The sequence below is a fragment of the Lepidochelys kempii genome, chromosome 24 (genome assembly GCF_965140265.1).
Source record: "Lepidochelys kempii isolate rLepKem1 chromosome 24, rLepKem1.hap2, whole genome shotgun sequence".
Lineage (NCBI taxonomy): Eukaryota > Metazoa > Chordata > Testudines > Cheloniidae > Lepidochelys > Lepidochelys kempii.
This window is the reverse complement of record NC_133279.1, coordinates 848,227-872,105: the sequence shown is the minus strand read 5'-3', so window position 1 is coordinate 872,105 and position 23,879 is coordinate 848,227. Positions and strand designations below refer to the sequence as shown.

The 23,879-nt window shown below is 66.1% G+C and overlaps 2 protein-coding genes across 2 annotated transcripts; one reads left to right on the top strand and one right to left on the bottom strand.

The window, feature by feature from the left end:
• Nucleotides 1–1,431: 1,431 nt before the first annotated feature.
• Nucleotides 1,432–13,008, bottom strand: DCST2 (DC-STAMP domain containing 2). Its single transcript, XM_073323471.1, has 16 exons — nucleotides 12,313–13,008; nucleotides 11,618–11,993; nucleotides 11,155–11,325; nucleotides 10,858–10,959; nucleotides 9,900–10,094; nucleotides 9,436–9,501; nucleotides 8,570–8,783; nucleotides 6,322–6,479; nucleotides 6,049–6,213; nucleotides 4,924–5,091; nucleotides 4,491–4,591; nucleotides 4,127–4,257; nucleotides 3,449–3,576; nucleotides 3,187–3,280; nucleotides 2,125–2,292; nucleotides 1,432–1,561 (listed from the first exon to the last, which is right to left on the bottom strand). The coding sequence occupies exons 1-16, from the start codon at nucleotides 13,006–13,008 to the stop codon at nucleotides 1,432–1,434; spliced, it is 3,063 nt and encodes a 1,020-aa protein (XP_073179572.1).
• DCST1 (DC-STAMP domain containing 1) lies at nucleotides 13,007–23,368 on the top strand. Its single transcript, XM_073323470.1, has 16 exons — nucleotides 13,007–13,043; nucleotides 13,160–13,282; nucleotides 13,751–13,825; nucleotides 14,192–14,320; nucleotides 16,050–16,189; nucleotides 16,631–16,808; nucleotides 16,972–17,115; nucleotides 18,056–18,177; nucleotides 18,467–18,624; nucleotides 19,041–19,140; nucleotides 19,764–19,859; nucleotides 20,040–20,166; nucleotides 21,122–21,238; nucleotides 21,581–21,723; nucleotides 22,411–22,524; nucleotides 23,129–23,368. The coding sequence occupies exons 1-16, from the start codon at nucleotides 13,007–13,009 to the stop codon at nucleotides 23,366–23,368; spliced, it is 2,043 nt and encodes a 680-aa protein (XP_073179571.1).
• The last annotated feature ends 511 nt before the right edge of the window (nucleotides 23,369–23,879 follow it).

Sequence of the window (23,879 nt, the reverse complement as noted above, 5' to 3'; positions counted from 1 at the left end):
CACGTAGCGATGCCCTGGGAGGAGCTGTGCTGCCCCCCCCACCCCCCTGCCGTGCATTCGACAGCCCCTGGTTTTTAAAGCTGTATGTTTCTATTTACCGGCTGGGCGGAGGAAAAGCACTTAATGCCCTGGGGCAGAGCTGGTGTCCCACAGCGCCCACTGGCTTTCTCAGCCCCCCCCCACCCCCTTGTAAATAGCTTGTGGAATTGGACTGTGGGTCAGTGTCATTTAGAGCCCCCTGCCCACAGCTGTCCACTGCAGGGAAATGCAAATCTAGGGTGCCCTGCACACCTCCATGCCTTAACTGAGGAGGCCCCCACCCCCCGCGGGCCTCACTCGCCCCTGCACTCCTCGCTGCTTTCTCTGGTTGCACTATTTGGGCAAGTTTGCCCGGGAAGGGGAGGAGGGCCCGTTCTGTGGGCTGGGGGCCCATACCCTCCCGCGGAGGCAGATGAGCCCCAGGGGCCACCTCAGAGCTGCGGCTTTCCTCCCCCGAGGGGCGTCTCTGCTGTTTGCACATTCCCGTCTGCCCTGGCAGCAGCGCCCCCAGCCCCCGGAGCACCCGGGGAGTATTAGCCCCAAATCAGAGTTTATCTATATTTAAAGAGATGATGTAATATATTTCTCCCCCCTCCTAGCCCCCAGTGCTGTCTGCCATCAGTGTCAGTCCTTTGCCGGGGGCGGGGCGGGGGGCCTGGCCTGGCTTTAAAGTGCCTTATGGTGAACTTGAAATCTCGGCTACTTGAACTTCTCTAGTGTAAAGAAACCAAACTACGACTCGAATCAGCGGGAGCTGGCCCAGGGTCGGGCCCCGCACGCGCTTTTCGGTTGCTGTTTTTATTTTTTAAACGAAGGCTGCTTGATAATAAACGGAGAAGCAGGGACCCTCGGCGCTCCTGTCTGTGTGTGGCTGGCTGGCTGGTTCGGGGAGCAGGGCCTGGCCCCAGACCCCCGGACCCTGCCTGTGCTGGGGACCCAGGGCTCTTGGGCTGATCCTGCTCCTGGCCCTAGAGCCCAGGCTCTGCAGGGTCAATAGCACCCCCTGTTGGGGCAGGGGAAAAATGGGGGGTTCTAGGGTAACAGCAGCCCCTGGCCACAGAGAGATGGGGGGATGCAGACATTAGGCCCTCTCCTTATAGCCCTGCTGGGGGGCATCTTGCACCCAGAGCCGCCGCCCCCCCTCCTCCCCCGGTGGCAGAGAGTTCAGTGCACAGATCAGCTTGAGCCCCAGGGCACTTTATTAATTGCTGCTCCTCCCGCGCAGTCCCTGGGGACTGGCTCCCAGGCAGGGGGAAGCCCCCTGGTGCCCAGGCCAGAGTCTGTGCAACTCCGAAGCCAGCTGGGCATTGGGGGGCAGGACCATCTGCCCAGTGCCCCCACCTGCCCTGTGCATCTGTCTCCTTGGCACGGGCCAGGCTGCTGGTGCTTCCCTCACTGGCTGGTATCTGGGACTGTCTTCACTTCCTCCAGCTCCCCACGCTCTGGGGGGCTGGGCCCCGGCAGGGCCCCTCCCTCCCCGTCACTGTCCTCAGGCTGGTTCTGGTAGCTGAAGTCCAGGTCGCTGGGGGGCAGAGAGAGGAGGCCCATGAGATCAGTGCTGGCAGATCGGCCTTCAGCACCTGGCCCCTGCACTCCCCTCCCATGCAATCCTGCTGGGCCCCGTGTACCAGCTCTCCCTCCTCCTCCCCTCTCTGCTTCTTCCAGGGGGCCAGGAGCCCTCTCCCCAGGGCCCTTCAGCTCGCCCCCCCGCGGCTGCCAACATTGTCTTTCAGAAATCCGGACTGGGCTGTGTTTGGGTGGCAGCAAGACCCCTGCATGAGGTCACAGGGCCCCCCAGTCGAAATCCCTTCGGCCTTTCGGGCCGGGCTGTAGTCGTGCCAGGGCGGGCGGAGGCCGGAAAAGTGGGTGGAAAGGCAGCCTGGGCTGACGCAGTGTGGGGCAGGCAAGGGCCCTCCCCTATACTCTGGGCTCTGCCCTATGGGCCCTGGCGCCTGGACCTGGCCCCCGTGGGCCTACGCCCCTGCCCCGTTCCCAGCCGCTCACCTGGAGCTGTCGTCAGCTGCTGCCCTGGGGCTGGGAGTGCTGTCTCCGCTCTCCTCCTCCTCCAGCTGGGCCCAGACCCACTCGGCCAGCTCCTGGGGCAGGCGCCGGCAGGACCCCCGGCCTTGCACCCTCTGGCGGATACGCCTTCGCAGCAGCTGGCGCAGTCGGCACCTCTGCTCCTGCTCCTGGCCCCGCAGCGCCCGCAGGGCACCCAGCCACAGCCCCACGGTCTCCTCGTCACTGGAGTCGCTGTGGGGCCCAGGGCAAGGCTGTGGCAGGGGGGCCACCTCCTCCCGCTGGGCTCGCACCCGCCCACAGCCTGGACCCCAGCCCTGGGGGGAGCCTAGCCCAGGGCCCAGCCGGCAACGCCAGCTCCAGCCCCGAGCCGCCTTCCCCCTGCCCCAGCTGGCATGTTGTGTCGGCAGCTATCCAAGTTGGAGCTCTAAACGCCCGGCATCAAACGGCCAATGCCAGCCGGGGGGAGGGCAGAAATAATGCATCGGACCCCCCTCCCCCCACCGTTACATGATTGGCCCCCATGCTCCAGAGATCTGTAAATATAGATGAGCTGGTGGGTTTTGGGGTGTTTTGATTTTTATTTCCCCGCCACCCTGGTGCTGAGAGGGACAATTAGTGTTTCCATGGCTCTCGGATTCATTAAGGTGATTTTGGCCCTGCTTCTCCCCCCCCAGCCCCACCTCTGCTCCTCCAGGGGCTCTTTACCCACTTTCCCAGGCCGGGGGGGGGCACTGCAGTGGGGTCCCCTCTCCCCATTCTATGCTGGATGTTGGTGGGGGGCAGAGGAGCCATCTCATTGGTCACAGGAGCCGGGGGGGTGGGGGGGAAGGGGCACGGCCTGAGATCCTATTTCTTTTGTTCCCCACCCCATGAGAGCGGAGGGGGCGAGAACACGGCCTGCCTCCTCCAGCAGCTGATTGGCTACCCTGCCCAAGGAGGTGGGACGGTGGGGCAGGCAGCCAATGGGAGGGGGGATGTCACCCCTCCCCCGGGGGTTCTCGTGGCATTGCCTGAAGGGCACAAGTCACGCAAGCCATGCCCATGACGCCCCAGCTGATGCCAGCCCCCCTGCCGCGGGCTCTGTGCCCCATGGTGGGCACGAGTGCCCCTCCCGCCCTCACTCACATCTCTTCGTCCACGTCGCCCTGGTAGGCCAGGGGGGCCATGCAGATGGCGCAGACATTGCTGAGCTGCTGGTAGCATGCCCTGCAGTAGATCCCTGGGGAGGGGAGCAGAGCAGGGCAGGGAGGGGTGTCAGACTCCGCTCTGGCTGCCCATGCCCGGGGGGGTGTCACCCACCCCCCGTTCCCCCTCCAGCCCTGCCCTCTGCTGCCCCCTCAGTCCCAGGCTCCCCTCCCCTCGCTGTCGCCTGCGCCCCACTTCCTACCTCTGCAGCCAGGGGTGATGCAGGTGATGAAGTCCTGGCTGGCGGCCCCCCCGCTGATGCGCCCACATCCCATGCAGTACTGCTGGTGAACGCCCATCCTCCGCGCCAGCCAGGCGCACAGGGGCAACCTATGGGCATAGCGCCGGGGAGGGGTCACTCACAGGAGGGGGGATTGCACGGGGGGGGTCACTGGGCATGCACAACAGGGAGTTGCACAGTGGGGGGGTTGCAGGGTGGGGAGTGGGGGTTACCCAGTGTGGGGGTCACTCAACCTGCACAGGAAGGGGGATTGCACTGCGGGGGGGCTGATGAGGTGGTCACAGAGGGGGTTACACAGGGTAGGGGGGACAGGCCCGCGGGATCTCAGACTGGGTCATGCCATCCCTCGCACTAGGGGCTCACAGGCCCCCCCCCCAGGTCTCCATAGCTGCCAGTCAGGGGCCGCGGTGCTGCCAGGCTCCTGGCTCCTTCCCCGGGAGTGAATGGAGCAGGCTGGCCGCCAGGGCCTGGGATGGATCCCATGAGCCCCCGCATGGAAAGACCCAGGGGCCCGGGCAGCACCAGGCCCCTGCAGGTGCCCCAGGGACGGTTCAACCCTGCCCAGGCACCTGGCTCCGAAGCTCCCACTGGCCCCTCGAGACCGTGGGGCTGGCCCCCAGGGGGAGGGGGCTCCTTTACCTGGAGGCGAGGATGAGGAGCAGGTTGGTGTGGCCTTCGTCGGCTGCCCGCTGCCTCGTGGCCCGGAGCAGGGAGCTCGCCAGGCCTGTCCGCCGCGTCAGGAGGCTGTTGTAGAGGAAACATGTCCGCTCCTAGGGCACAAGGGGGTGAGCGCCATGGGGGGAGGGGGCGTGAGCACTGGGGGGGCTGGGCCTGGGATGAGCATAGGGGCAGGGGCTGGGTGCGAGGGGGCGTGTGAGCGGCACGGGGCGGGCGGCTGGGGGGACCATGCCCATTGCTGGCGGGGGTGTGGAGAGATTCCCGGGCTGAGGGCCCAGGGAAGGGCCCAGGCCGACCGTCCCTCTGGCTAACGGGGGGCTCTCACCTGCTCGCGGGAGGGGTAATACGAGGCGCACACGACCCTGCGCAAACGCCCCACGTAGCTGCCGAAGATAGCGATGAAGAAGCACACGCCATACATGAGGCCTGTGAGCAGGAAGGGGTGCCAGTCACAGGTGGGGGGCTGGGCACAGTGGGGGGACAGGGGCTGTTGGGCACAGCAGGGGGGCACAATGTGGGAGGAGGTGCTGGGCACAGTGGGGGGCGTCTGCCAGCCATGCTGATTGGAGGGGGGCTGAGGCTGAGCCCTGTGGGTGCAGCTCTCCCCTGCGGGCTGGTGAGCCGTAGGTTTGGCCACGCGGGGCCTCGCACACGCAGACGGGGCACGCCCAGCACACACGTGCACCTGGCTGTCCCCAGGCCTGCTCAGGCAGCGAGGGGGGGTGCCCGCCCCCGCCCCCGCCCCCCCGGCTGGTCACCGATGAGCAGGTAGGTGCGGTAGTCCGGCTCGGCGGGACGTAGGTGGCACCGGCGGGACAGCACGCTGACGTTGCCACGCTGCAGGGCGTCGAACGACGAGACCAGGTCGCGGTAGATCTCGCCCGTGTAGCCCGTCCCGTTCACACTGACGCTCATCACCACGGGGGCTGTGGGCAGATGGGCCGGGTCAGTGCAGGGCCGGGTGTGGGCAGGGAGTGGCTGGGGGCCCAGCGACTGGCAGGGCCGGGTGTGGGCAGGGAGTGGCTGGGGGCCCAGCGACTGGCAGGGCCGGGAGTGGGCGGAGAGTGGCTGGGGGCCCAGCGGCTGGCGGGGCTGGGTGTGGGCGGGGAGTGGCTGGGGGCCCGGTCTCCGGCAGGGCCCGGTGTGGGCGGGGAGCGGCTGGGGGCCCAGTCTCCGGCAGGGCCCTGTGTGGGCGGGGAGCAGCTGGGGGCCAGAGGCTGGCAGGGCCGGGAGTGGCTGGGGGCCCGGTCCCCGGCAGGGCCTGGTGTGGGCGGGGAGCGGCTGGGGGCCAGAGGCTGGCAGGGCCAGGAGCGGCTGGGGCCCAGAGGCTGGCGGGGCTGGGTGTGGGCGGGGAGCGGCTGGGGCCCAGAGGCTGGCGGGGCTGGGTGTGGGCGGGGAGCGGCTGGGGCCCAGAGGCTGGCGGGGCTGGGTGTGGGCGGGGAGCGGCTGGGGCCCAGAGGCTGGCAGGGCCCTGTGTGGGCGGGGAGCGGCTGGGGGCCAGAGGCTGGCAGGGCCGGGAGTGGCTGGGGGCCCGGTCCCCGGCAGGGCCTGGTGTGGGCGGGGAGCGGCTGGGGGCCAGAGGCTGGCAGGGCCAGGAGCGGCTGGGGCCCAGAGGCTGGCGGGGCTGGGTGTGGGCGGGGAGCGGCTGGGGCCCAGAGGCTGGCGGGGCTGGGTGTGGGCGGGGAGCAGCTGGGGCCCAGAGGCTGGCAGGGCCGGGAGTGGGCGGGGAGTGGCTGGGGGCCCGGTCTCCGGCAGGGCCAGGTTAGTGGTAATGTGCTGCTCCCCAGTGTGCCATCCCTGGGGCACCAGGGGGCTCGGCCGGCCCAAAGAGGGAGCCCCGAAGGGTGGCCGGGGAGGGGCGGGGGCTGGGCCGGGGCACTCACCCCTGGCGACGATCTCGCCGTGCAGCTGGTAGCGGACCAGGTCAAGCAGCCAGAAGACGCCGTAGTCAAGGAGGATGAGGGTGAGGCCGAGGAGCACGTGACGCAGGACGCCGACCAGGGCCAGGCTGTAACCGAAGCGCTCGCGGCGCGACAGGAACGGGGAGCCTGTGCCAGGGGGGAGACGGTGCTCCATTGAGAACGGGTGGGAGCAGCCCCCTCGGCCCAAGGCCCTGCCCTTCTGCTCCCCGCTGGGCCCTGCCCTCAGCCCCTTACCCGGGCAAATGTACTTGGTGCTCTCCCGCGCGGAGAGGGGCAGCACAGTGGGCCTGCCCTGCCGCGCCCGCAGTACGTCCATGGCCAGGAAGCGCTCGGTGATATAGATGTTGTCGAAGTCGTCGTCGTGCAGGTACCGTCTGCGATAGAGTAGGGCCCTGCGGGGACACCAGGCTGAGGGGGTGTGACGAAGTGGGACTGTTCTTAATGTTTCCTCTATGTCTCCCATAGTATTCTTGTCAGCAAGTTAAGGAAGTATGGGCTGGATGAATGCACTATAAGGTGGGTAGAAAGCTGGCTAAATTGTCGGGCTCAACGAGTAGTGATCAATGGCTCCATGTCTAGTTGGCAGCCGGTATCAAGTGGAGTGCCCCAAGGGTCGGTCCTGGGGCCGGTTTTATTCAATATCTTCATAAATGATCTGGAGGATGGTGTGGATTGCACTCTCAGCAAATTTGCGGATGATACTAAACTGGGAGGAGTGGTAGATACGCTGGAGGGGAGGGATAGGATACAGAAAGACCTAGACAAATTGGAGGATTGGGCCAAAAGAAATCTGATGAGGTTCAATAAGGATAAGTGCAGGGTCCTGCACTTAGGACGGAAGAACCCAATGCACAGCTACAGACTAGGGACCGAATGGCTAGGCAGCAGTTCTGCAGAAAAGGACCTAGGGGTGACAGTGGACGAGAAGCTGGATATGAGTCAGCAGTGTGCCCTTGTTGCCAAGAAGGCCAATGGCATTTTGGGATGTATAAGTAGGGGCATAGCGAGCAGATCGAGGGACGTGATCGTTCCCCTCTATTCGACATTGGTGAGGCCTCATCTGGAGTACTGTGTGCAGTTTTGGGCCCCACACTTCAAGAAGGATGTGGATAAATTGGAGAGAGTCCAGCGAAGGGCAACAAAAATGATTAGGGGTCTGGAACACATGAGTTATGAGGAGAGGCTGAGGGAGCTGGGATTGTTTAGCCTGCAGAAGAGAAGAATGAGGGGGGATTTGATAGCTGCTTTCAACTACCTGAAAGGGGGTTCCAAAGAGGATGGCTCTAGACTGTTCTCAATGGTAGCAGATGACAGAACGAGGAGTAATGGTCTCAAGTTGCAGTGGGGGAGGTTTAGATTGGATATTAGGAAAAACTTTTTCACTAAGAGGGTGGTGAAACACTGGAATGCGTTACCTAGGGAGGTGGTAGAATCTCCTTCCTTAGAGGTTTTTAAGGTCAGGCTTGACAAAGCCCTGGCTGGGATGATTTAACTGGGAATTGGTCCTGCTTCGAGCAGGGGGTTGGACTAGATGACCTTCTGGGGTCCCTTCCAACCCTGATATTCTATGATTCTATGAATAGTGTGGGGGTGCCTCAGTTTCCCCTAGGCAGTTCTTAAGTCTCTAGGGGGTGGGGTAAGGGTGTATGATCATTGCAGAGCCCTAGAGGGCAGGTGTGTGCAGGGGTCTGGACACAGACAATGGCCAACACCCTCTTTCCTGGCCACTGATGGCCTGGGCCCTTCCCCCCTGCAAGGTGAGAGCTAAAGGGTTGGAGAACAAAGGAATCCGGTGACCTCCTGGCCCGGGAAAGGAACAAAGCCCAGAGGAGGAGGGGCTGGAGGGAGTTTCAGTTTGGGTCTGGCTGGGACATGGAGTGAAGAGAAGATGTGGTTGTCTGGCTCACTGCCCCCCAAAATGGACCCGGCTGAGGGGTCCTGTTCTCTGCACCTGCAAGCTCTGTGTTAGACCATGTTCCTGTAGTCTAATAAACCTTCTGTTTTACTGTCTGGCTGAGAGTCACGTCTGACTGCGGAGTGGGGGGCAGGACCCTCTGGCTTCCCCAGGACCCCGCCTGGGCGGACTGGCTGTGGGAAGCACGCGGAGGGGCAGAGGAGGCTGAATGCTCCGAGGTCAGACCCAGGAAGGTGGAAGCTGTGTGAGCTGTGTGTCCTGGAGACAGGCTGCTCCCAGAAAGGAGACTGCCCCAGAGTCCTGCCTGGCTTCATGGGGAGCAGTTCCAGAGCATCGCCCAGGGACTCCGTGACAGGGGGGAGCAGCCCCAGGAGTAGGGCAGGGGAGCCAGGACTCCTGGGTTCTCCCCTCTGGCTCTGGGAGGGAAGTGGAGTCTAGTGGTTGGAGCAGGGAGCTGGGAGCCAGGACTCCCCGGTTCTCCCCCCCGCTCTGGGGGCAATGGGGTCTGGTGGCTGGAGCAGGGGCCCCGGGGGCTGTCCCCGGCGGGCTCCCCCAGGAAGCACTCACTGTAGGTAGAGGAAGAGGAGGACGACGGAGGAGATGTGTGTGCAGAGGCTCAGCACCTCACGGGCCGGCTGCAGCCGCAGGCCAATGGCCTCCATGATGTCCAGGGCCACCTGGGCCAGGCTCTTGGTGGAGTTGAGGCTGACGTCGAACTGGTTCACGGCCGAGATGTTGAACTCAAACTCCCTGCGCACGCGGTTCAGCACCCTCAGGACAGCTGGGGGGGCGAGCCGCGGGGTGGGGGGTGAGAGCTGAGGGGGGGCAGAGCCGCAGGGGGGTGAGAACTGGAGGGGCAGAGCTATAGGGAGGTGGGAGAGTAAAGCCGCAGGGTGGTGAGAGATGCGGGGGGGGGGCAGAGCCACAGGGGGGTGAGAACTGGAGGGGCAGAGCTATAGGGAGGTGGGGGAGTAAAGCCGCAGGGGGGCGAGAGGTGGGGGGACAGAGCTATAGGGAGGTGGGGGGGTAAAGCCGCAGGGGGGTGAGAGGTGGGGGGGTAAAGCCACAGGGGGGCGAGAGGTGGGGGGGCAGAGCTGCAGGGGGGCAAGGCCTGGGTGGCAGAGCCATGGGGGGATGTGAATCCCTACAGGGGACTGGAGGGGGAGGAGACCTGGAGGGGGCAGGGGGCTGTGGGTGGGGGAGACCCCAGTGGGCTGGAGGAGGGGGAGACCTGGGGGAAGAGCAGGGGGGCTGGGGCCCAGGGGAAAACGGACACTGGGCAGTGCAATGCTGCTGGCACATGGCTGGGGGGGCTGCCCCTTCCCAGGCCTACACGCCAGCCCTCCCCCAGCACGTGGAGGGCTGAGTCCTGGGGATATGCCCCCCCTCCCCGCCCCACCCCACTCCACCCCACCCAGGCCCCTGGCACTCACGGGCCACGACTTTGCTCCGCAGGAAGGGCCCCACGTACTGGGGGATGACGCAGAAGACCAGGAGCACTGTGGGGAAAGTGGTGGGCTGCATGGGGGGAGCTGTGCCCAGGTGGGCTGGGGGCTTCGGACCTATTGCCTCGGCCAGCCCTACCCAGCAGGCCCCAAGGGGGCCCCACACTCCCTGGTCTAGAGTCACTGGGTCCGGCCTTGGCACCCGGGGCTGCACCCTCGTGGTCCCTTCCAGCCCCACATTGCTGGGATTCTCTGATTGAGCATAGCCCCGCCCCCTGGAGATGTTGGCCCCGCCCCCCTGGAGGGTACTCACTGTTGGCCTGCCCCCTGGAGACACTCATACACCATTGGCCCCACCTCAGCGTACTTACACACCATTAGCCCTCCCCCCAGGGAACTCACCATTGGCCCCACTTGGGGAACTCACCCTTGGCCCTGCCCTGGGAACTCACCATTGGCCAGGCCACAGAGCGGCTTGAAGAGGAGGAGGATGTAGCAGAGGAAGAAGAGGGCGGGGATGACACGCTCACACTCGTCCTTGGCATTGTCGAAGAGTCGCAGGCACTTGGTGTAGGGGGCACCCAGCTCCTGGTTGCACACCTCGCCCATGTGCACCAACCAGTACCACACGTTCCGCAGGGCCCGGGCTGTGGGGATGGCATGACAGGGCATCCTGGGGGGCAGCAGGGCAGGGGTTCGAGGGTGGGCAAGGTGGCGTAGGGCCATGAGTAAGGGGTTGCAAGACAGGGTATGAAGGCAGAATCATGGGGCACAGGGGAGGGGGCATATGGGCAGCACCATGGAGGGCACGGGGCTGTGGGGGGGATTGGGGCATGAGGGCAGGGCCATGGGGCACCATGTGGGGTGCAGGAGATGGGCTTTGCTCCAAGCCACAGCTGGTGCCTACCTCCCCCCGCCCGAGCAAGCACACAGAACGGAAGCAGGAGTGGGGCTGGATGCGGGTTGGCTGGAAGGGGTGGGGGGACAGGTCACGGGACTGGGGTTGGGGGCTGGCTGGGGGTAGCGAATGGGGTCCCAGCCTGGAGGCAGGTATGGAGGAACAAGTTGAGGGTTGCTGTTTGGGGGCTGGCTAGGGTGAGGGGTCAGATAGGCTGAGGGCTGGCAGCGGGGGATTGGGGTTTTGGGTGGCTGAGGGGGTGGGGTCAGACGGGGCAGGGTGGGACAGGAGGGGGGTTATGGCCAGGGGAGGGGGCAGGCAGCAAGCTGAGTTGACCTGGGTGGGACTAGCCAGGGACAGGTGGGGGGCCATGGCCTGGGGGGCTGGCTGGGGGCAGGTGGGGGGCTGGCCGGGGGTGGGTTGAGCAGGCTGCAGGCTGAGCTGACCTGGGCTGGGGGGGCCAGCAGGAGGTAGTCGCTGTTGGTGCCTTGTTCCCCCCCCCCCCAACTCACCAACGTGTCGCACAGAGTCCATGACGGAGCGGAAGAACTTGCGGACGCGGTCGCCCACCACCTTGGCCTTCTGGGCGATGGCTTTGATCCTGGTCAGGGCGTCTGGGGGCGGGGACATGGTGAGCACCCCCCCAAGGGCCTCCCGCTGCTCCCCACATGGGGCACCCCATAGCACCCCCCACGGGATGCCCCAATCCCCCTGAAACACCTAGCCCTCCCCCCAGGTTCCACAATGGATCCCTCCCTGGCCCCCCAGCTCCCCACTTGTGACCCCCCGCCCCCCGCTCCCCGTCTCACTGAGCAGCGGCTCCCTGGCTCTCTGCAGCATCTCGGCCGTCTGGTTGAGGGTGAGCTCGGCCCCGCAGGACACGGACTGGGCCGCTCGGGCGAAGTTCCGCAGGATGTTGGCGCAGGGCCCCTGCATGGCCATGCCCAGCGCCACCAGCAGAAGCATGTTCTTCCCCTGCTCTGCAGGGGGCGGCAGGCACCCCACGGCGTCAGTGGGGCAGGCAGGGCAGGGTCTGGGGGGATGCAGGGTGCCCCGGGGGGCAGGCTGGGAGCTGGGCGCTGGGTGTGGGGCGAGCTGCCCCTTCTGCCCACTTCCTGTGGCCGCGCAGGGTCTGCCAGGCAGGGGCACGGCCGGTATGTCGGGCTGGGCCCGGGGACCCCAGGGGGTGTGACGCCGGGTGATCCCGGCTCTGGTTTTGGTCCCTGTGGGATCAGGGGGCTGGGGACCCTGGGGCTGGCGGGGGGCACTTACTGGAGAAGACGTGGGGCAGCATGAGCAGGACGGTGACGCGCACCTTGCTGGAGAAGGCCATGCCCAGCCCCAGGCCGGTGCCCAGGGTGGCGGTGGACACCAGGCAGTACCAGATGCTGTAGCTCTGGGCGAAGAGCACCAGGGCACCGTAGAGGCTGGCCAGGGTCATGCCCAGGACGAAGCCACGCACGCTGCACACCACGCCCCGCACGGGGCTCTCCCCCGCCAGCCCTGGCCCGCCACTGCCCTTCCTGCTCCTGGGACGTGGGCCCTGCCTCGATGTGCCCAGAGCCCTGCGGAGAGCTGAGACAAGCCCCATAGAGCTGGCGCGGGGCAGGAGAATCCTCCGCTTCGCCCCACGGAACGGGGCCCGGGGCTGCAGAGAGACAAGGCATCGCTGGGACCCAGACACCTCCAGACCCCCGGCCCCTCTCCCCACGCCTCCTCCCTGCCCCACCCCGCACCTGCTCGGCTCTCTCCTGCTCCAGGTGCCCGCGGGGCGCCCGGCTCCCAGCATGCCTGGGTGAGCATGGGGCTGGCTCCTGCCTGCTCAGCCCGGGGGGGCGTTGAGCTCGGCTGGGCCGGGGGGCTGTGTGATGCAGAGATCAGCTGGGCCCTGCTGCGGGAGATGCTGGGGCTGGCCCATGCGGCTCTGGGGTGGTAGCACCCAGCTGGCCCTGGCCCGCACCAGCTACTGGGGGACCTTGTTTCTCCTTCTCACCAGCCCAGTCTGCGTTCAAGCCTGGCCTGGGGCCAAGGGGCCGCGGCAGCGGGGACGGGGGCAGCTGTGCAGCGGCGCAGGGACCCGGTGGCCCACTGCCAGAGAGTCGCAGGCACCAGGGCCCCGCCAGGTCCCACTCGGGCAGGGTTTCACGGCGGGCGTCGCGGCCTGTCGCCAGGAGACGGGGCACTGGCGGGCGCAGGGGCCCCAGGCGTCGCGGCCCGTCGCCGGGAGACGGGGCACTGGCGGGCGCAGGGGCCCCAGGCGTCGCTGCCCGTCGCCGGGAGACGGGGCACTGGCGGGCGCAGGGGCCCCAGGCGTCGCTGCCCGTCGCCGGGAGACGGGGCACTGGCGGGCGCAGGGGCCCCAGGCGTCGCTGCCCGTTGCCGGGAGACGGGGCACTGGCGGGCGCAGGGGCCCCAGGCGTCGTTGCCCGTTGCCGGGAGACGGGGCACTGGCGGGCGCAGGGGCCCCAGGCGTCGCTGCCCGTTGCCGGGAGACGGGGCACTGGCGGGCGCAGGGGCCCCAGGCGTCGCTGCCCGTTGCCGGGAGACGGGGCACTGGCGGGCGCAGGGGCCCCAGGCGTTGTTGCCCGTTGCCGGGAGACGGGGCACTGGCGGGCACAGGGGGTCCTGGAGCCACAGCGAGGGGAGGAGAGCACAGCTGGCATGGGGAGACCGAGGCGGCAGAAACCGCCCAATACAAGTGAGACCCCCCCTCGGGGACCCTGGCCTGGGCCCCAGCCCCTTCAACCCCAGCGCCCTGTTATGCCCCCCGTGGCGCGCTGGGGAGACCTGGTATTACCCCATCTCTCCCCACAGCCCTGAAGCGAGCCGTGGGCCTGCTGCCCTCCAGCTGTGCCCGCTTCCTCTGGAGCCAGCCTGACCAGTTCCGCCTCAGCAAGTTCTTCCTGGGTGCGGGCGTCGGGGGCTTCCTGGCCCTCGGTGAGTCCCTCCCAGCCGGGCCCTGTCGGGGGGCTGGGGAGGCCTTTGGGGGTGTTAGTGCCCAGAACGGCCGGGAGACGGGGGTCCCTGCTGTGGGGGTGAGCGGGTGGGGTGGACACATGTGGGGGGCTGCTTGGGAGCCTGTGATGGGGGCCAGTAATGCCAGGGCATTGGTGGCAACAGGGATGTTGGGGTGTCTGGGGGCACTGGGGTATCGGGGGGATATTGGGGTGGGGGTCACCCCAGTTTAGCCACATCAGCCTCCAACCCCATTTTGTTAAATTGGGGCCATTGCCCTGTGCTGGCCAGGCTGTGGCCTTCCTGCAGCTGGCCTGAGCGCTCCCCGCCCCCCCGCCCCATGGGCATGGTGCAGCTGGGGGGTGGGGGGGGGGTGGGGCTGGAGGGAGGGATCTGTGGGCAGGGAGGGGCTCAGGGCAGCTCCCACATTCCAGCTTCTTGGCTGTCCAGGCCTCTCCCAGCTCCTCATCTTCCCCATGAGCATCGACGAGGGTCACAAGATAAAGCTGATGTACGGGCTGGCAGGTGGGTGCCCAGGGGGTCGGTGCCCCCTGGTGGGAAGGTGCCCAGGACAGGGGGTGCCCCCTGGTGGGTGGGTGCTCAGGAGAGGGGGTGCCCCCTGGTGGGAGGGTGCTCAGGAGGGGGGTGCCCCCTGGTGGGTGGGTGCCCAGGACAGGGGGTGCCCCCTGGTGGGTGGGTGCTCAGGAGAGGGGGTGCCCCCTGGTGGGAGGGTGCTCAGGACAGGGGGTGCCCCCTGGTGGGAGGGTGCCCATGGAAGGGGAGCAGTGCCTGTGTCCTGTGGGTGGGGGGCGGGTTGGCCTCACCGGTGCTCAGCTGGGCGGCAGGCTGTGGGGAGAAGCCACCAGCTGTCTCAGCCCCCTTCCCCTGCAGGTGTCAGCGCCCTGGGCTGGGGCGTCTCCCCGCACTTCCGCTGTGCCAGCCTCCTGGTCGCCCCCAAGTTCCTGGGCAAGGAGGGGCGACTCTACCTGCTCACCTACGTCCTGGCTGCCGTCTATGACGGTAAGGAGCCGGGGTGAGGCTGGAGAAGGCGGGGCAGTGACCCCTCACCGGGCACCTGGTGTGACCCCTGCTCCCCACAAACATATTCCCTAGAGCAGGGCAGTCACAGCCCAAAGCTGGGGTCTCCTGCACACCAAACCAGCCAGCCAGAGAGGACTTCGGTCTCACCCCACTGGCTAACCACACGTCACACAAGCAAATTCCCTCAGACACCCCAGTGCCCCAGTATCCCCACCAGAGCCCTCGCCATGGGGACAGATGGTGGTGAAAACCAACACCCCAATAAAAGAAAAAGGTTCCCTCGATCCCAAAGGACCAAGCCCCAGACCCTGGTCAACATACAAATCGGATCTTACCCACGAATCACGCTGTTGTCAGTCCTTTACAATCTAAAATCTCTAGGGTTATTCATCAAAAGAAAGAGCGGGAGATGAGGGCTAGAACTGGTTCAGTGGAATCAGTGACACACAGCAATGGCAGAGTTCTTGGTTCAGGCCTGCAGCAGGGATGGAATAAGCTGCAGGTTCAAATCAAGTCTCTGGAGAACATCCCCAGCTGGGACGGGTCCTTCAGTCCTTGGTTCAGAGCTTCCCGTTTGCAGCAAAGTCCCTCCAGAGGCCAGAAGCAGGACTGAAGAGAAGATGGAGGAGCTGCGGCAGCTTTTCAAAGTCTCTTGCCATGCGGCTTCTCTTTCTTTGTCCCAAGGACAAGCTGCCCAGCCCATGGCCTGGAAAACCCCAGAGTCCTGTCCATAGGCAGGGCCCTGCCCACCTGGCTGAGTCCCCAGGCATGTCTGCCTTCCCTCAATGGGTCACTTGTATCGCTGATGGTCCTTAATGGGCCATCCAGCAGGCCAGGCAGAGCTGACCCCAACCTGTCTGGGGCAGCAGGGAGGGGGGAGTGTTGACCTGGGAATGTGGCAGGGGAGTTTCAATGGGAGACCTGAGAGCCTGTAACCCGAGCCGGGAGGAGGAGGGAGAGGTGACACCTCTGCCCGGGAATGTGGACAGAGGCTGCAGGAGGGAGCCTGCTGGGTGGGTTTAGTTTCAGTTTGGGGCTGGGTGGAGGAACGCGGGGAACCCCAGGGCTGGGGTCTAAGCTCCCTGCTGCCCCAGAAGGACTTGACTGAGGGGTCCTGGTTGTACCCACAAGCTCTGTTTTGGACTGTGTTCCTGTGGTCCAATAAACCTCCCGTGTTACTGGCTGGCTGAGAGTCTCAGTGAATCCCAGGAAGAGGGGTGCAGGGCCCGGACTCCCCCACACTCCGTGACAGGTGTCCCCCAGAAGCCTAGCACAAGTTTGAACTACAGACAGTACAGAGCCAATACTGATCACTTTAAATATAAAAATGGTACGTACGTGCACCCAGACAGCATAACCCTAACCAGCCAACCATAACCGTGTCTTAGACACCTTATTTGACCCCCTTTATACAAGATTTGATGCCACTATAGGACCTTGGTTGCAACAATGATCTATATGGTCCCAGTTTGTGTCAATAACATCACCCCGCCCTCCACTGCACCCTCACCTGGGTACCTGGGGGTGACCCCCACTCCCCACTGCGCCCTCACTCAGGGTATGGTGAGGGGGGTTGCATTTCTCACCCCATCTCAGCAGGGGGCTGCCAGGTGGTTCTGGTGCAGGGTGGGGGCTGCCAGGTGGTTCTGGCTACGGGCCTTGCCCTGGCGTGGGGAGGCTGTGACCTGGCCGCACGGCCCATCCCCAGGCCCCATCGCCAACATGTGGCACAACCTGGACGAGGTGATCCACTCCGTGGGCTGCACCGTGGAGCTGCAGATCAACCACAGCCGGCAGATCTGGAGGGTGTCCACGGCCCCCCTGCGTGCCATGCTGCGAGACTTGGTGGTGAGGAGCAGGGAGCACGGGCGGGAGCCCGGCCGGGACGGGCAATGAGGAGCTGGGGCCAGGGAGGGCACAGGGCAGCCTGGCTGGGGTGTGTGTGCAGTGGAGGGAGTGTGGGGGGTCGGGGGGTTGGCCTGGAGCACTGGGGAGCCTGGCTAGGTAGGACACAGAGACACCAGGGAGCCTGGCTGGGGGAGGGGCGCAGGGACACTGGGGAGCCCGGCTTGAGGGGAGGGCACAGAGCACTGGGGAGCCCGGCCAGGGGGTGCTGAGCACTGGGGAGCCCAGCTGGGCGGGCAGAGGAGCTGGGCGGTTGGGGATGGGCACTGGAGTAAGGGCTGCACATGGTGGTGGAGCCTGGGGGTCCCCCACTCAGCCCAGGGCAGGGTTCCGCCCCCCCATGGGCAGACCTGCCCCCCCCCATGAGCACCTTTTCCCCAGCAGAAGGGCGGGCGGACCCTCAATGCGGAGACCCGGAACATCTGGCAGGCTTTTGCGGGGCTGAACAAGCAGGTGGCCAGTGAGGCGGGGTACGGCGTGAGGCGCCCGCGCCGGGCACAGGGGCACCGCGCCCCCAGCACACAGCAGATGTACGAGCAGAAAACCAAACTGCGCTGCAAATGTGAGTGTGCCCAGGCTGGGTGGGGCGGGGGGCCCAGTGCCAGGCGGCCAAGGCAGGGCCAGGCTGCACCAGGCAGGGCTGCGGCTCCGCTCTCTGGGTGCAGCTGAGCCGGGGGCTGCGCTGGGCCGTGGCGAGACGCCCCAGTGACCTGCTCCCTCCCCAGACGTAGTTGACGAGGCCATCAGGCGCTGCCAGGCCTGGTTCGATGCCAAGCACAAGGCCTGCCAGCGGAGCATCACTGTGCCCCTCATCAGCCACCTGCTCTGCCTACCCATGAAGTTCAAGTTCCTCTGCCACGTGGTGCAGGGTGAGTCTCCAGGGAGCCCCTGTGCTGGGGGCAGCTTTGGGGGAGAGGAGGTGGCCAGAGGGTGACCCCATGGTGGAGGAGCTGGGAGCCCCAGGCTGAGGAGAGCAGGGCTGCTGTGTGCCCAGGTCCAGGGACGTAGGGGGTGCGGCGGGGAGGGTGAGACCCCTTCATTCCATTGCTCCCCCCATGCTGGGGTCCTCTCCCATGCGGGGCCCTGGTGCTGCCAGACCCCGGCAGAGCATCCAACTCAGAGACCAGAAGAGCCAGGAAGCCCCCCCACCGCCTTTAGCAGCCCTGAGCACCCCGGGTGGGAGGGACAGGTGGGGCTGTGTGTGACGAAGCAGGACTGTTCTTAATGTTTCCTCTGAATAGTGTGGGGGTGCCTCAGTTTCCCCTAGGCAGTTCTTAAGTATCTAGGGGGTGGGGTAAGGTGTATGATCATTGCAGAGCCCTAGAGGGCAGGTGTGTGCAGGGGTCTGGACACAGAGAATGGCCGACACCCTGTTTCCTCGCAACTGATGGCCTGGGCCCTTCCCTCACTGCCCCCCCCACTCCCCGCAAGGTGAGAGCTAAAGGGTTGGAGAACAAAGGGATCCGGTGACCTCCTGGCTTGGGAAAGGGACAAAGCCCAGAGGAGGAGGGGCTGGAGAGGGTTTCAGTTTGGGGCTGGCTGGCCTCCCCCTCCAGCACCAAATGCCTCTGGCCATTCCCTGTGTCCAGACCCCTGCACACACCTGCCCTCTAGGGCTCTGCAAGGATCATACACCCTTACCCCACCCCCTAGATACTTAAGAACTGCCTAGGGGAAACTGAGGCACCCCCACACTATGCAGAGGAAACATTAAGAACAGTCCCGCTTCATCACACTGCGGCAGGATGGGGGCAAGTGGGGCGCTCCCCACTCCATGCAGATCACTTCACACACACCCCCCCCCTGCAGTGATGTACCCATGGTGCAGGGACAAGATCCCCGTGGAGGGGAACTTCGGCCAGACCTATGACAAGGTGAACAGCTCCGTGGTCGGCATCAGCCAGGACTTCAGCGCCCAGCTGGTCGTCAAGGTGTGAATGCCCCTCCCCCACCCTAGGGTGTGATCCCCGGCCCTCCCCCCAAGATGTGACCCCCCCACTACCTCCCTCACCACTCTAGGCAGAACGAGTGCCCCCCCTGAGGTGTAACATCTTCCCCACCTCCCGGGTTTGAGCCCGACCTTTCTCCCCAGCCAGGCCCCGATGGAGCGTAGCACCCCCCTTACAGAGTGCCCCCGGAGGTGAACTGCCCAGCCCCCACGCCTGCTGAGGCCCTGGGGAGGGCTGCACCCCCTCCACTGACAGGCTCTCTGCCCCCCAGCATGAGCCCCAGGACACACTGGTGGGCGCAAACGTGTCCCGGGAGCGGCTCACCGAGGAGGTGACCTCGCACGTGCGTCAGCAGAGCGCCCGGCTGAGCCAGACCATCTCCGTGCTGCGCTTGCTGCTCTCCTGCACCTTCCTCTTCATCTTCATCGCGTGAGCTCGGCCACCCGGCCCGGGGAGCATGGGACGGGCCCCGAGCCCCCACTCCCACATGCCCTGGGGGGTGTTATGGGAGGCAGGTTGGCCTAGCAGGTAGAGTGCGGCCTGGGACTCTGGAGACTGGGCTTCTAGTCCCACCTTGGCCACTGGGTGACCTGGGGCAAGTCCTGTCCCAACTCCGTGCCTCAGTTTCCCCGTGTGTAAAACAGAGACTGGGATCCTGCCCTTATAAAGCCCGTTGCGAGCTGTGGATGAGCTGTGTGAGCCCTGGGGCTTGTGTGGACTCTGGGACCAGGCCTCCCCTGGCAGCAAGGGGCTTTGTGCCCCATGTGCCTGTCTGTCAGTGCCCAGCATGGGGGGGTGGGGCTCAGTGGGGCCCCAGGTCTCAGCTCCCCCCACTCGTCTCCCAGCGCTTTCTCCTACACAAACCACTACAACCACGACATCCGCTTCGACAACCTCTACGTCACCACCTACTTCCGCCAGCTTGATGCCCGGCGCTGGAAGCAGGTGAGGGCACCTGGCCGGCTTGGGGAGGGCACGGGGAGCCGTGGGCTGGGGATCGGTGGACTCGGGGATAGGGTCCCAGGCAGAGAGTCCACAAATTGTCCTGCACTCTGGCTATTCCAGGTGAATGCCCCTGGCCAGGAGATGGAGTGAGGGCCCATAGGAGGGGCGGGCCCTGGGTGCCCTCAGGAAGGGTGGGGGGACAGCCCTCAGGAGAGGCAGGCCCTGGGTGCCCCCAGGAGGGGTGGGGTGAGGGCCCCTGGGAGGGGCAGGCCCTGGATGCCCCCAGGAGGGGTGGGGTGAGGGCCCCCCCAGGAGGGGGGGGTGAGGGCCCCTGGGAGGGGCAGGCCCTGGGTGCCCCCAGGAGGGGGGGTGAGGGCCCCTGGGAGGGGCAGGCCCTGGGTGCCCCCAGGAGGAGGGGGGTGAGGGCCCCTGGGAGGGGCAGGCCCTGGGTGCCCCCAGGAGGGGGGGTGAGGGCCCCTGGGAGGGGCAGGCCCTGGGTGCCCCCAGGAGGGGGGGGGTGAGGGCCCCTGGGAGGGGCAGGCCCTGGGTGCCCCCAGGAGGGGGGGGGTGAGGGCCCCTGGGAGGGGCAGGCCCTGGGTGCCAGCCCCGCTTTGTCTCTCCAGAAGAAGCGCACGTTGCTGCCCCTGTGCCGGGCCGAGGTCTCCGGCGTGATCTTCCCATGCAGGTTGGCCGTGCAGCCGCCCGAGCTGAAGAGCCTGGTGAGTGGGGGCCGGGGGCCCACGCTGGCACAGGGTGTTCCTGGCTGCCCGGCAGCGTGACTCCCGTGGGGCTGGCGCTGAGCGAGCATCGCGCGGCGTGCTTTGGGGGAGCACTGGGCTGGGATTGCAGGACGTTTGGCGGGCCTGGGGGAGGCTGTAACGCACCCGCACCCCCCCCAGATGCTGGAGCTGCTGGAGTGCATCCCCCCACTGCTCTTCCTGCTGCTGGCCTGGGGCCTGGACCACGTGCTCTACACCATGTTCAGCGTCATCCGGCACCATTCCTTTGTGCAGTATTCCTTCCGCAGTGAGTGCCTGGCACAGGCAGCTGACCCCCGGCACCCCAGCCCCAGGGCACCGTCCCCAGAGGGGGCCGTGCCCCCAGACCCATGGTACCATCTCTGGATGGTGGCCTCCCTTCAGCAGCGGCAAGTGCCTTTCACAACTTCTGGCTGGGGGTGTCCCGGAGTCCCCGGGCGATGCTCTGGACCTGCTCCCTACGAAGCCAGGCAGGACTCTGGGGAAGTCTCCTTTCTGGGAGCAGCCTGTCTGCAGGACACACAGCTCCCCCGGCTCCACCTTCCTGGGTCTGACCTCGGAGCATTCAGCCTCCTCTGCCCCTCCGTGCACTTCCCACAGCGAGTCCACTCAGGCGGGGTCCTGGGGAAGCCAGAGGGTCCTGCCCCCCAACTCCGCAGTCAGACGTGACTCTCAGCCAGCCAGTAACACAGAGGTTTATTAGACGACAGGAACATGGTCTAACACAGACCTTGTAGGTGCAGAGACCAGGACCCCTCAGTCAGGTCTATCTTTGGGGGTAGGGAGCCCAGGCCCCGGTTCTGGGCCTCCGTCCATTTCCCCAGCTGGCTCTAAACTGAAAGTCCCTCCAGCCCCTCCTCTGGCCTTTGTCTCTCTCCCGGGGAAGGAGGCCACCTGACCTCAGTGGCCAGGAGACCGGGTGTCGGCCATTCTCTGTGCAGACACCATCACACTGGCCCTCTAGGGCTCGGCAACAGTCACACCCCCTGATCCCACCACCTAGAGACTTAAGAACTGCATAGGGGAAACTGAGGCACCCACACAGTATTTGGAGAAAAGATTAAGAAGAGTCCCACTTCATCACAGGGGGCACCCGCACTCCAGCCCCACAGGCAGGGCTCGTCAACTCCCCTCCCTGCCTTCCCTAGGCCCCTGCAGACCCCCACCTGCGTGTGTCCCCCAGGTTCCTTCTCTTCACGACCCCATCTCTCCACCTGCTGCAGGCAGCCACCACCTGGAGGTGCGGGTCGGGGGCCACTCTCTGCTGGCCCGGCTTCTCCGAAGCACCATTGGAGCCTTGAACACGTCCTCCGAGATGGCGCTGGAGTCGACTAACCTGGGTGAGGGGGGAGATGGACGCCCCTCCCCCACACGGAGGGTGCCCTCCCCCAGACGTGGGGATCCTGCGGGTGCAGGCTCCCGCGGCCTGGCCCATCTCTGCCCAGCTGCGGGGCTACTGCCCAGGCCAAGCCCAGCTGCTGTCCACGGCCTTGGGCATCTGTGCCCTGCTCCCCCTCCCCTCAGGGAATTCACTGGGGGCCTCCCGAGTGAGACCCCAGGGCAGTGCCCCCTCCCCTTCTCAGAGCTCTGGCTGCTCCGGGGTGGGGGCGGGGAATGGGACGAGGGGAACATGGAGCCGAGGCCTCACCCTGCCTGTCTGTCCGTCCGACCCCCCCCTGCAGCCTGCCTTCCGCAGCCCCAGGCCATGACACAGAGCGACTACCTGGCCAGCTGCCTGCCCCTGGGGGCCCTGGTGCTGCTGTGCCTGGGGCAGGTGTATGCCTACCGTCTGCGTCGCATCATTGCTGCCTTCTATTTCCCCAAGGTGAGGCCCCTGCCTCCCACGGCCCCCTCCCCTGCCCCCGAGACCCCCCCACTGACCCCACCCCCTGCCCCGAGAGCCCCCCACTGACCTCTCCCCCCCATGACTCCTCCCTCCCCTCTATCCCCAACACCCCCCTATGTTTCTATTTCCCCAAGGTGAGGCCCCTGCCTCCCACGGCCCCCTCCCCTGCCCCCGAGACCCCCCCACTGACCCCCCTCCCCTGCCCCGAGAGCCCCCCACTGACCTCTCCCCCCCATGACTCCTCCCTCCCCTCTATCCCCAACACCCCCCTATGTTTCTATTTCCCCAAGGTGAGGCCCCTGCCTCCCACGGCCCCCTCCCCTGCCCCCGAGACCCCCCCACTGACCCCACCCCCTGCCCCGAGAGCCCCCCATTGACCTCTTCCCCCCATGACTCCTCCCTCCCCTCTATCTCCAACACCCCCCTATGTTTCTCCTCTTCCTCCATCTCCCCTCTGGTCCCTCCACACCCCCCTCCTTCCTGTCTCTGTTAATCGGGCCCAGGTGGGTTCCAGCCAGGGCCCCCTGCCTGGGCTGGGGGCTCAGACCCCACTCTCCCCAGACTCCTGGGGGGCAGGGTCACCCCCAGATCCCAGGGGAGTGGAGCTGGGGGGGGGGGCTCTGTCGCCCTGCCCCCGCTGCCCCTCAGGCTCTGCCCTCCGGCCAGCGGGAGAAGAAGCGGGTTCTCTTCCTGTACAACGAGCTGCTACACAAACGCCAGGCCTTTGTCCGGCTGCAGGGGAGACGCATCGCCCGGCATGCCCGGCGGCACCAGGCTTTTGTGAGTGCAGGCGTCGGGCTGGGCAGGGCACGGGGATGACGAGGGACAGGGATGGCCCTGCAGTCCCCACATATGCACACACCTCTGCCTGCCCCGCAGCTCGCCAACGGCCTTGCACGCCCAGGGCAACACGCCCCTCTGTGCGCCTGTGGAGAGAGCAGCCACACTCAGCCTGATGGGCCCGCCCCTTTGCACACTTGTGCACATACTCGCACATGCTTGGGGGAGCCATTGCACACACCCTCTGCACACCTGTGCACACGCTCGCCTGCCTGTGGGGGATGTTCCACGCCCGTTGCCACAGGTGGATGGCCACCCCGCCCCCCACAGCCCTCCCCAGCTCACGGTACTCCTGCTTCTCCCCCACGCTGTCTGCCGTCGCGGATTCCAGGCCAGGGCTTCCCCTGCTCACAGCAGCTGGGGCCCACGTCACATCACGGGGGCTGGCTCCCACTCTGACCCACAGCCGGGACAAGATCCCGGGCTGGGCTGTGGGGAGGATGCCAAGCAAAAGCCCCAGGGAACCTGCCTGTCACGGAGTCCCTGGGGAGAAGGACCCGCTGCCCACCCCCACTTAGAGCCCCTGGCCTTGTCCCTTCTGCAGGAGAAGCCCCTGCTGGAGCGTTTCTACCTCTGGTGGCCACGTCTGCGCCGCTCTCTGCCCCGGTACTGTGTGCTGTGCGGCTCGCCTGCCTCCCCGCAGTGCCCCACGCCCACCTGCGGCACCACATACTGCCAGTCCTGCTGGAGGGACATGGGGCAGATCTGCTTCGCCTGCACCCCTGGCCGCACGCCCCTGCCTGGAGACAGCAGCAGCGAGGAGCAGATGACATACGCGGACTGAGGCGTGGGGGGGCCAGTGGGAGGTTCCTCCCCAGGACGGGGCTCCTGGCTCATTAAACAGACGCTGCTCTTGGCCTTGGCGGCTGCCCCTGTGCTGCTGAAACCGTCTCTGTCTCATGTCCCCCTCGAGCAGCTGGTGCACAGACAGGATAACAGCCTGCTACTCCTGCCAGCTGAGGGAGTTAGTCCTTTAGCTCCAGGGGAGGAGGCCTGTGCTAGTGTCCCGGGTTCAAACCCTGCTGGCAGCCTGTGGTCAGGGCAGTCCCCGGGAGCTGGTGTTTGCAGTGCAGGGGCTGATCCTCAACTCTCCCCTTCCAGCTTTGGTGTCCCGGCCCATTGCCCCACCCCTCAATGCCCATGACCCAGCGAGAGCAGCTGGGAGCCAGCACCACTGAGGCCAGAGTTCTGTATGACTCAGCTCCAGGACATGTGGACCCAACTCCTCATTCAAAGGCTGCCCCCCCCCCAAGCGACCCCCTGGCTCCCAACCCAGCGAGGTCGTCCTGAAGCCT